The sequence below is a fragment of the Henckelia pumila genome, chromosome 3 (genome assembly GCF_033568475.1).
Source record: "Henckelia pumila isolate YLH828 chromosome 3, ASM3356847v2, whole genome shotgun sequence".
Taxonomy (NCBI): domain Eukaryota; kingdom Viridiplantae; phylum Streptophyta; class Magnoliopsida; order Lamiales; family Gesneriaceae; genus Henckelia; species Henckelia pumila.
This window is the reverse complement of record NC_133122.1, coordinates 35,849,636-35,862,105: the sequence shown is the minus strand read 5'-3', so window position 1 is coordinate 35,862,105 and position 12,470 is coordinate 35,849,636. Positions and strand designations below refer to the sequence as shown.

At 32.1% G+C, this 12,470-nt stretch overlaps 1 protein-coding gene and 1 long non-coding RNA gene across 4 annotated transcripts; both read left to right on the top strand.

Annotated features, from left to right (window-relative positions):
• Window positions 1-516: 516 nt before the first annotated feature.
• On the top strand, window positions 517-3,670 carry LOC140892075 (uncharacterized). 3 transcript variants are annotated; one of them, XR_012152732.1, is made up of 4 exons: window positions 517-573; window positions 696-756; window positions 2,673-2,798; window positions 2,884-3,670. It is a non-coding gene; the product is annotated as an uncharacterized lncRNA (long non-coding RNA). The 3 variants fall into 3 exon arrangements; XR_012152731.1 differs by having other exon boundaries at window positions 538-573; window positions 1,060-2,798; XR_012152730.1 differs by lacking the exon at window positions 517-573 and having other exon boundaries at window positions 646-756; window positions 1,060-2,798.
• Window positions 3,671-9,893: 6,223 nt separating this feature from the next.
• LOC140891434 (calmodulin-binding protein 60 C-like) lies at window positions 9,894-11,733 on the top strand. Its single transcript, XM_073299917.1, has one exon. It carries the CDS (start codon window positions 9,990-9,992, stop codon window positions 11,646-11,648), a length of 1,659 nt encoding a protein of 552 aa, XP_073156018.1. The 5' UTR covers window positions 9,894-9,989; the 3' UTR covers window positions 11,649-11,733.
• Window positions 11,734-12,470: the final 737 nt, after the last annotated feature.

Genomic DNA, 12,470 nt, shown 5'->3' with positions numbered 1-12,470 from the left:
ATTAAAAAAGGTCTAAAAAATTAGTTTAAAAAAAAATACTTCTGAACTTTGAAATAAAATTAAAAAATTAAATATAAAATGACAAAAAATTAGGAGTTTTATTAAATTAAAATTTGATTTCGTTAATAATGTCAGATCTTTGCGGCCTCCGAACATAAATTTTCTCAATTTTTTCCATTTATATCTCACACTCAAAGAAAAAATAACGCATAAACCACAAATCAAAAAAGCGAAATTAATAGTTATCGTTGGAAATTGGTAACTCTAATATCGCCACACATTGTCGTCGGCTGGGCCATACCTTCCATTAGGCAAGGTAGGCCACCGCCTCAGCGCCCGGTCCAAAGGAGGGCCCAAATTTTTTTTATTTTAGTATATATATATATATATATATATATTGAGTCCAACTCCAAAATTTAGCCCAAATTTTAAAAGCCTGCAATATAACTCTAATTTTTTCACGGTGATATTTTAGTTTTTACCCCCCAAATCTTTGACCTTTGTTGGCATGATATCATTTTTTCACACTTTCACCCGCTTGTTTATCTGCTAACGGAAGCCAAAAGGCGAAAGGTAGTAACTTTATCTCCTTTGATAGTTTATTAATATTAATACAATCATTCAAGCATATCGTGTGATTAGGAATTAACTTTTAGGGTTGAAGAACAATAACAATTTATGTATTTGAATTGCAGGTATTTTGGAATTTGCTATTACACGCAACCCACCAATCTTACTATCATAGCGGCTGTTAATGTAAGTTTTATTACTTTTTTTCTATGTTAAATCATTTAATAGTTTATTTGTTTGTTATGATAGTTTATCACAATTTTTTTGTTTGTATATGATAAATGGTGTGTTCTAACTTTTACGGTTTATATATATATATATATAGTTTCTAATGTTTTTGAAGAGATATGTAGATAGTAGATTCTAGAATAACCATGTTGAATTTTAAATTTTGATGTTGTTTTAGGTTTTTTTAAATTTTTAATACATAATTTAATTTTTTGTTGGTTGATTGAAAAATTTGAGTTATTCATTTATAATATCTTGTAGATACAATAAAAAGAAACTGAAAAATGCCTCCTAAATATCGGTCTGGAGCTCAAAAAAGAAAAATGAAACAAAGAGAAGTGGCATTAATTCAAAGTCAAGCCGGAGATATCAATAAATATTTTAGCAGGAGTAGCACAACAGAAAGAGATGAATTAGTGGATAATTTGATGATTGAAGAACAACAAAATCATAATGAAAATGAAGAAATGACCGAGGCTGGAAATTTGAATGAATCGAACGAAGAAGTCAATTTGGCTGAATTGAACGAGAACTTGGAAGATGACTCCCAACTTGAAGAATTAAATTCGAGTCTAAATTTGGAAGATCCTGAAAATTGGAATAATATTTGTCAGAAAATGAGAGACTATTTAGTAGAAATGGGTCCAAAAAGAGTGGATGGTTTCTTGTTTCCTAAAGATAGTAACAACATACATTTTGATTCATCACATTATACACGGGTAATGGCAAATGGACAGACATTTGATAGAAGATGGCTTGTATATTCTATTTCATTGGATAAAATATTTTGATTTTGTTGCAAGTTGTTCAAAACTGAACAAACAATGTGTAGAGTAGGGAATTTGGGTAATGAGGGACATAAAGATTGGCGTAATGTGCATAGGTGTTTTAAAAATCATGAAGCTGGTAGAGACCATATGGATTGCATGTTTTCCTTGTTTAAATTGGAAAATACACTGAAAAAAGATAAAACGATTGATGAGAATATGCAACTTCAAATCAACAAAGAAAGACAGCATTAGAGGTAATTGTTAACAAAAATAATATCCATTGTGAAAAGACTTGCAAAAAACACTTTGGCTTTTCGAGGAGATGATGAGAAGCTTTATGTTGAGAACAATAGGTTATTTTTACAAATGATAGAAATGGTTGCTGAGTTTGATCCAGTGATGGAAGAGCATGTTCGACGTTGTGAGGCAAAGGAATCTCAATATACATATTTAAGTCCCAAAATTCAAAATGAATTGATAGAGACTTTGGCAAATGAAGTGAAAAAGACAATCATTTCAAAAGTTAAGCATGCAAAATATTTTTCTGTGATACTTGATTGTACTCCAGATGCGAGTCACCAAGAACAAATGTCTTTAGTGTTATGATGCGTGGATGATTCAATAGATACACCAAAGGTAGAAGAATATTGGTTTGAGTTTTTGAAGGTAGATAACACATCAGGTCTTGGGTTGTCAAGTGAACTTTTGAAAGTGTTAACTAGAGTTGGGCTGGACATTGATGACGTAAGAGGACAAGGGTATGATAATGGATCCAACATGAGTGGAAGACACAAAGGTGTACAAAAAAGATTGCTTGAAATAAATCCTAGAGCTTTTACATACCATGTGGTTGTCATAGTCTCAATTTGGCCTTAGTTGATATGGTGGAATGTTGTCCTAAAGCCAAGTACTTTTTTGGAGTGGTGCAACGCATCTACACATTGTTTTCATCATCTACGAAAAGATGGAAAATTTTTAAAGATAAAGTGTCTGGTTTGACCGTCAAGCCATTGTCACATACCCGTTGGAAAAGTCATGTTGAGAGTGTAAAAGCCATAAAAGAGCAAGATGTACAAATAAGAGATGCTTTACTTGACTTGGCAGAAGTTGCTGAAGATTCTAAAACAAAGAGTGATGCTGAGACCTTGGCACTATATGATCTTGAGAGTTTTGAGTTCTTGCTTGGAATGACGATCTGGTATAAGTTGTTGCATGCAATAAATGTTATGAGTAAGTTTATTCAATCTGAAGAAATGGATATTGATATTGCAATCAAACTCTTACAAGGACTTGTTCAATTTTTTGATGAGTTTAGAGAGCTGGGGTTTGCTAATGCCATGGATGAGGCTACACAAATGGCAAGTGAAATGGAACGCATCATTCGAAGAAAAAAACAATTTGATGAGGGTGGCAGTGATGATGCGACACAATCAGGTAAAGAATCTTTTAGAGTTGAATATTTTCTATTTATAATTGATCAAGCTCGATCTTCTCTTCAAGTTCGGTTTGAACAATTTAAAAAATATCAAGAGACTTTTGGGTTTTTGTTGAATTTGGAGAAGTTAAAGAGTGAGTCTTTAACTAGCTTGATGAAGTCTTGTATAGAGCTTCAACAATTTTTGAGCCACGATGGACGTTCAGACATTAATGGTGATGAGCTGTGTTCAGAGTTAATGGTCGTGAGATGTTATTTAACAAATAAACAAAGAGCAACTGATATGCTATAGTGTTTGGAGAAACTAAATGGTTTATTTCCAAATACTTATATTGCTTATAAAGTTTTGTTAACCATACCAATAACAGTTGCATCAGGAGAAAGAAGCTTCTCCAAGTTGAAGTTAATCAAAAATTATCTTCGATCAACAATGTCACAAGATAGACTAAATGGGCTAGCTATGTTGTCGATTGAGAAAGAACTGGTTCGACAATTGAATTATACAGATTTGATAAATATTTTTGTCTCTAAAACAGCTAGAAGGGTAATATTTATGTAATTATTTTAAATATTTTTCGACTTGCTTTTTTTATATAATTTATTGTTTAGTGTATTTGTTAGTTGCAAACAAAACTTTATGGTTTTTTATCGCAACAAGAGGGGCCTATTTTTAAATTTCCGCCTCAGGCCCCATCAAACACAGGTACGGCTCTGGTCGTCGGCCCCCCAAATTTTACATCCTAGATCCGCCCTTGACTAGCACCAACGGCTGTAGGGAAGAACTTCAGTTGTGTATTCAAGATCTCTCAATTCTCACGCTGAAGTCGCTCTCAATAAAGCTCTCTCTATCTCCTCCACACGATCTCTCCTTCTTTCTTGTTTATAGGCGTGAAAGCCTTATCCAAAACACTCATAATTTTATTTCTTTAATTCAAATATTCGAATTTGCAAAGATAAGAAACAAATAATTAATTTGCGATATAGATATATGAGTTTTGTTATATTGTCCACAAATCATGCTCAACTCCATGTCCATCATATACAAATATATATATATATATAGCAATTAATAACCTAAACACTTCGTTAAAGAGAAGTCTCTTAATTGCAAAAGAAAAAAAAAGTTCATCCCTTGACTGCTTGACGTAAAAAAACGTGTTTATTTTGAACCAACATCTTTTGGGATAGAAACGTTCAGATTCAAATGACATATTAATTATTAAACACAAAAACTCACGGTTTAATGAGTCAATTTTATAAGATGGATCGTCTTTTATTTAAGTCATTCATAAAAAATATTACTTTTTATTTTAAAATTATTAATTCGTGAGACCGTTTCATATGACACATACTCAAAAATAATTAATAACAATTGAATTCGATTTGTTTTATAGTTATCACTATCTCCAACAATACGTGCGAACGAGAAAGTCCAATATTGTATTGATTACAATTGTAAAAATAAATTGATATTTATTATATAATAAAAATAAAATTAGATATCATACATCTGAAAAAGTATTTAATGTGAAATTTATATATAATAAATAAAAACACACACACACACTCGCCCACACACACATATATATATCTTGGAAAAAAAAATCGTTAATCTACAAAAATCAGAACAACAACACAACATCACATGGATTACGATTTGAACGGTTTAGATTGCCAAAAAATTTTGTACTTTTTTTTTTTAGAAATTCATGACAAATTACATTACTTTTTAAATTTTATTCTTAATTAAATATTTAAATAAAAAATATTTATTTTATAAAATTATATTTAAATTATGTATATTATTTATTGATGAATTATAATTTTATTAATATAAATTTTAATATTATAACATAGATAAAGAGAAAACATCGTTTTATTATATATTTATAAATATTTTTTAATATATATTATTTTTGAATATATAATTTATTAGTTATATATATATGTGTGTGTTTGTTTGTATTAATTAATATTTATAATATTTTCGTACAATGATATGATATGTTTTATAATATAAATTAAATAAATATAAAATTGTGCTTATAATTTTAATCAATAAAATAATTTTGAAAAAATAAAATGTGTATCTATTTGAATTTAACAAAAATATTGGACTTAAAATATAATTTAAGTGAAATGTAAAATTGACATTATAACTTGATCACATACCAATCAAACCATTTTCAATAATTCATGTATCAATTTGACATTTTATCAATTATTCATAATACTAAAATGAATTTTACCCTTACAAAATCAGGGAAACATGAAGATTCTATTTGAACTTTTTCGAATGAGGAACTAAATTGTATGCAACAAAATGAGAGTAATTGATCTCAATCATTGGATGGTAGGATTAAATCTAGTGTGTCCATTTCATGATCTCCCATTCTGGACGATCACATCTCTTAGATGTGATCTTTTGTTGGGTGGAATAATTGATTCTATTAGTAGAGAGATCAAACCATGACATTTGGTCTGTTGTGCGGTTTAAAATATTTGAATTGCACAATTACCACTAGCTATAAATTTTGGTAAAACGGCAAACACTCTGTCCTGCAATTGATATTAGTGATAAGGTCATGAATTTGATTCACATTGATTGCAAGTGTAATTATTGAGAGAGAGATTGTTGTGGTGCAATAATTGTCTTGGCCTTGCTAGTAGAGCAGTCTAACCATAATGCTTGGATTGTTGTGCGATTTAAAAGATTTGAGTTGCACCATTACTACTATCTATAGTTTTTAGTAAAACGGTAAGCATTCGATCCTATACCTTTGATCCACCAAATCTCAACAACCTGATCTAGCAATTCACATTCATTCAAATTTCATCCAACGGTTTTGATCCACGCATCATCACAATCCTTCATCTTGGCTTTGGGATCCAACATATATATTCGATCGCCACTCAACCCGCCTCCATGTCACGCGTCTATTGACATCCAGTCATACGCCACATATCCGCTTACTAGGATCACATGACATGTCACCACCCACCACATCATCATCACCATTTCCTACTTAACCTAGGTGCGAAGTACAAAGTTCATCATCAATGCGTTATTTTCGTCGTGCGCTCTCGAACTAAGTTGGTGTGTTGCACATCCTCACCTTCGATTTGGCTTGAAGTATGTAGTTAATCAATCCACAACAGGATATCTGTAAGAATAGAAAGTATTAAACTTTCCATGTGGACACGTCTCATTTCATTTACAACACATCAATTGATTATTGAACACCAATATTAAATAATTAATTTCTCATTTACCCGAAATCAATTTTGAGCAAATTAATATTCCAGACTTATCTCCTCGAAACATAGATTTCAATTTTCAGTTTTATCGAACGAGTAATGCTCGATTAATTTTCGAATCTTAATGGTTCCCAAACTCATTTTCAAAAAAATTAAAATTAAAATTTGTGTAATAAATAATTACACATATAGTAAATTCTTAAACTTAATCTTTGTAAATATGTTTTACAAAGGATATTGTCTTGTGTCTACAAAAATAAAATGAAAAATGTCGAAACAAAAAATTAATGTAACCTTTTTTTTACACAGAGAATGGATTATGCGAGGGAATTTAAAAAAATAAATATTGAAGTTGGAAAAAATCATCAAAGCCTAAAAGCGACGGGCCGATGGTCGATGGAAGGAAGTTTCTTCCCACTTTCCGCATTCCACTGTTCTTCTTCGTATTAAAATCCTTTGCAGTGGCCTATACACAGCATTTTGTGTTGTGTCTTCAAAACGATACCGTTTGGCTAAGTGTTTTTGTTATTATATTTTGCGCTTTTTGTCTGTTTTTTTACTCTATTTGTCTTTCGCTAATTTTTTTTATCTTAATTTTTTTAAAAAAATAATATATCATATTAAATTTTCGTTTATTCGTTTTTCTATTTTCTCATTCATTCAACTTTTTTTTGTAGGAAATACTATACAAGGTTCGATTATTTTATTATTTGCATATCTTTTTTTTAATTGTTTGCTAAATTAATTAATTACGACAAAGTCAATGGAAATAATAATTAATATTAAAACAATCAATTAGTTCATGCCAAGTGTATTACAATTAAAAATTAGAAAAACATACAGAGAAATTAACTGAAACCAAAATTCTATGGATAGAATAATTCAATGATAAATATTGACTTAAAAAATAAAATCTAAACAAAAATAATATTTAAAGGTTAAATATTTTTAGATGTGACTATGGAATAGCATGATCATTATTAAAACTTAATATATACTTAGTGACCGCAAAGTTGGTGCAATATAATATATATTAGCGACTGTGGCATATATTTTTTTTACGTGTTTGATAATTTGATAAATAAATTAAAAAGAAGTTGTAAAAACATTTTGTAAATAATTTAATACGAATTGATAAATGATGAAATTTGAAAAAAAATATAAAAATAAAAGGAGATAAGATTGTTAGAGAAAAGCGAGGATAATTTAGCAATTTAAGATCTAACATAAAATAGATGTGTGTTAAATTTAAGGGTAAAATAAAAAGAATTTTTGATGTGATTTGAATCGGTTAGTCTAAGGAATTGAATTACTATAAAATAATAATAATAATAATAATAATATAATATATATGGTACCAATTTGAGGTCACAAGTCACAACACCGAATGCCGTGTGTAGGCCATTGTAGAGGATCTTGGTCCCTGTTCTTCTCTTCAAATATTTTGTGGCAAATTTTATCGGTATGTATAGGGGTGTTCACGGTTCAGATAACCGCCCGATTCAAATCGAAACCGAAAATTCGGTTTGAACCGAAAATCAAACCGAATTTTAGATTCGGTTTTCGGTTTTCGGATTTTCGGTTTTCGGATTTTCGGTTTTTTTTCCTGCGGTTAACCGGAACGAACCGAAAAACCGATTTTTTTATATATTTTTTATTTTTTTTCTTTGTTTTTGGTATTTAAATTTTTTTACTAATTAATTAATATTGGCATCAATGTGAGCTCAAAAAATTAATTTTATGGAAAAAATGGAAGAACAAAAGTCATAATTTGTTAGTTTTAAAAAAAACATAATTGGTTTAATTATTTATCTAATTATTCAAACATACATGACTTCAATTGTGGATTCAACTTGAAAAATGTATTGATTTAATGATTTTAAAGAATATTGATTTTTAAATAGAAATAATTAAAAATTAATTAAGTTATTTTATTATATTATATATACATTTATTTGCATTATATATTACATTATTTATAAATTCATAAATTATTATTATTGAAATTAGAAACGTTAGCATTTTTTGGTTCTCAGTGCAGTTATTTTCAAATACATTTTTTGAAGCATTAAATAAAAAATATTTGTTTGAATGTATGACGGTATGAGTTTGTGGATTCTGATTATATTTGAATTGTATTAAATATTAACCAATGATTTTGTCAATTTTTTTTATGTTTCTAAATTCGAATTAATGTAGTGACTAGTGATTAGGATTATTTCAAATTTCTAGCCAAGTTGAAGGAAATAGATTAATACTTAAATATTAGTTTATATAAGTATTATTGTAGTATATTTAGAGTAATCGAAAATACATAACTCAAACTCAAATTGTACTTATTTTTAAAAGAACATATCCATAAAACATTTGTGGACTTATGGTTTTTTCAAATAGAAATATAAAAATTAATTAAGCTAATTTTTATAAAATTATATGTATGCATATATTTACATTATATATAATATTATTTTTATAAATTCATAAATTATTATTAACCAAACGTCATGATGGAATCTTTGTTCAATTTTTGTTCTTAAAAATTAAATCTCAAACGGTTTACGTCAAAATATATTTTGCAAAGTAATTAAATTTTAAGCGCATATATTTGAGTCGATATAATTTGTTCTTCACTTTTTCAAATATCATTTCATCAAAAAAAAAATTCAAACCAAACCAAACCAAATTCCAAAAAAAAAAAAGAAAAAGGTTAACCGAAAAACCGAACCAAAAAACCGAAATTTTTTCGGTTAAAAACCTAACCGAACCGCTCCATTCGGTTCGGTTTTCGGTTTGGTTTTTCGGAAAACCAAAAAACCGGTTAACCGAAAAACCGGTTCGGTTCGGGCGGTTTTAACCGTTTGAATACCCCTAGGTATGCGTATGCACGAAACATTCTTATAAAAAATTTATTTGGAGATAATTAAATATGAGATGAAGTTCAAAAAATTAAATATTGAATTTGGAAAAATCATCAATCAAAATCTCTATAAGTGAGGAGACGAAGGATTTTTATCTGTTTAACTTTTTTTTAATCTTAAAAAAAAAATTGAACTCCCACGTATATAGAGTGGGGGGAGTGTCACAGTTAGGTTTTGAACTCAGACATCGTTCTATGCTTGAGACTGGTGTTAGATGAGTTACACGTTATAGATAATTTCGACGTATATTTGAGTAAATCCTTTTTTTTTTAAACTCGAGAACCCGTTGAAATTTTGGTGTCAGATGAACTACACGTTTTCAATAATTTCGACGTATATGTGAGTCACTCTTTTTTTAAAAAAATGCCAGGAGAGGATTTTTTTTTAATAATGATTAAAAGTTAAAAATACAATAAATATCGTGTACAACGATATTTACAATAATTATATCGTGAGATTTTGTTATTATATCGTGATATTTTGTATTCAATGTATCATAAAATTTTGATAAATAACATTTTTGTATTGAATTTTTTATTTTGTATAAATTGATGTATAAATTTCGTTGTAAACGTGTATTAGTGGTTATTAGCCAACAGAAGGTCTTTTTTTAAAAGAAGTCAACGGGTGTATTTTCCCAATTTGCCCATGGACCTAGGAAGTTTCTTTCTACTTTCCGCATTCCCCTCCCCTGTTCTTCTCTTCAAATACTCCGACAAAATCACGTTGATGAAAATACCAAACGAACTCTGCTCACTTCCACTCTTCTGCTTGTGATTCTTGGGCAAGTTTAAAGTTCAGACGAGGTAAATGGAGAGAAATAATTCAATGAGAGGAGGGAGAAGAGGGAAAAGGAGTTTGAGAGACAGTGGTGGTGACGATGAAGAACAGAATCCCAACAGGAAAAAATCTGCTCTATCTAGCGTTACGGTGAGATCTTTCGAGGTGGGTAGCCTCCAGGAGCTTTGCTCATACCTGGAACCCATAATTCAGAGAGTGGTTCGTCAAGAAATTGAACGTGCCAGAATCGGAGGAAGGTCGTCCCCGAAACGAATACAAGGGGGAGATGAAAGAAACTTGCAGCTTCACTTCAAGTCCAGGATCTCTCTGCCTCTGTTCACAGGGGGTAAACTAGAAGGGGAGCAGGGTGCTTTGATCAATGTCGAGCTGATCGATCGTAACATCGGTTGCGTGGTGGCAACCGGCCCTGAATCTTGTGCGAAATTGGAGTTAGTTACTCTGCAAGGCGACTTCGATGATGATGATGATTGGAGCCGGGAAGAGTTCGAAAGTCATGTCGTCAAAGTGCGTGAAGGGAAGGGGCCTCTGTTGGCTGGGGACCTGAAGCTCACCCTCAAGGAAGGAGTTGGAACTTTGGGAAATCTCAAGTTCACTGATAATTCAAGTTGGACTCGAAGCAAGCAGTTTAGACTTGGGCTGAAGGTGTCGTCGTCGTCGTCGTCGGGGATTCGCGTGCGCGAAGCCAAGACAGAAGCCTTTCCTGTGAAGGATCACCGGGGAGAATTGTACAAGAAACACTACCCGCCTGCTTTGAATGATGAGGTGTGGAGATTGGAGAAGATCGGGAAAGATGGACCGTTCCACAAGAGGCTCAACGACGAGGGGATATCGACTGTGGAGGACTTGCTTCGACTTTTGGCGAAGGACCGGCAAAAATTGAGGGATGTACTGGGCAGTGGTATGTCGAATAAGATGTGGGAAGCCCTTGTAGAGCACGCAAGGAGTTTTGCATTGAACGGAAAGCTTTTTGTATATCATCCCGATGATGCAACAAGTGTAGGTGTTGTTTTTAACAGCATCTTCGAGGTTAGAGCCCTCAAAACAGAGGATGGATATTATCCAGCAGAATCCCTTTCTGGTAGCCACAACAAGGCACTAGTGGAGACATGGGTGAAGAAAGCTTATGATAATTGGAATCAAATTGTGGAGTATGATGGAGATTCTTCCATGGAGCAGCAAATCAATCAGTACTACTCAAGCACGCCTCAAAACTACAATATTCCACAGGGATCGTTAGTGCCTGTTCTTTCCCAGCCTTTAGTAGAAGATCCAAGCATGCTGATTGGAGGCTCCGGTTACACTAGTACCGATTTGGTTTCGGCCTCCTGGAGTAGTCAACTCAACCAGCCATTGATAAACTTTTCGTATCAAAGGCAATGTTCTGCTCCTGACCCTCAGCCATATTCCTTCCAAGCTGATATAAATCCTTTGGAAGAAAATGACATTAACGACTTCTTTTCGGAAGATGCATTATTCAGCTTGGATGATATTATAAATGTTGATGAAGGTGCATCTACTAGCTTCAGTTACAGGGAGGATTCTGGTATTGGTAGGGCAATCGTGGGTTGGCTGAAGATTAAGGCCGCGATGCGGTGGGGCATCTTTATCAGGAATCAAGCAGCTCAAAGGAGGGCACGGATTGTAGAGCTAGAATTAGATCATGAATAAATTAATCCAAAACAGTATTAATGCTACAATTTACTTGGATTATCATGAACTTGCATATATATATATCAACATACATGATTTTCTATATCATCTCAATGTATAGCATGTATTTCTGTTAGTATATAATTATTCACATTTTAAATCCAATTTTTGTTGAAATTGTTCATATTGCCCGCACTACTATAGTCTTACTCATTTTTCTGTGATATATATATTGATGGGATGGAAACCCAATTTGCTAATTAATAAAGTAATTCCAAATTTATGAGCCCAAGACACAAGGGTCTAAGCCCGCGAAGCACTCCTAAAATATCTATAAATAAATAAATGTGTCTCTCTTATATCCAAGGTATATTCTCATTTTTCTCCCTAACTTGAGCTTTCTTATTTTGGGAGATTATCATGCTCTTTGCTGACTTGAGAGTCGGAGTACCTACGCCGGAGAACCGCCCGGCGCCTATGACGTTTGTTTGTGACGCAGGTGACGATCCACGAAGTTTCAGCTTACGTTACGTGTTTACCTTACGCTGTAAGGTACACCTTACACTAAGTGTTACCTTACGCTGCAAGATAGACCTTACGCTACGCGTTTACCTTACGTTACGCGTTTACCTTACGCTACAAGGTTCAACTTACGCTACTTAAGTACCTACGTTGCTTCAGCCTGCAGACTTTACGTACCAGTACTTGTATTTTTTGGCTACTGAGAATGAATAATCAGCCTCACACCTCTCAAGGCACTGAAAACGATGGACTACCACATCAACCGACAATGCAGATTACACAGGCAGAATTGAGAACCATGTTAGAGGAGACCGCCGC

Coding starts and splice junctions, on each gene's coding strand:
- LOC140891434 (XM_073299917.1), top strand. CDS start 9,990: ATGGAGAGAAATAATTCAATGAGAGGAGGGAGAAGAGGGAAAAGGAGT.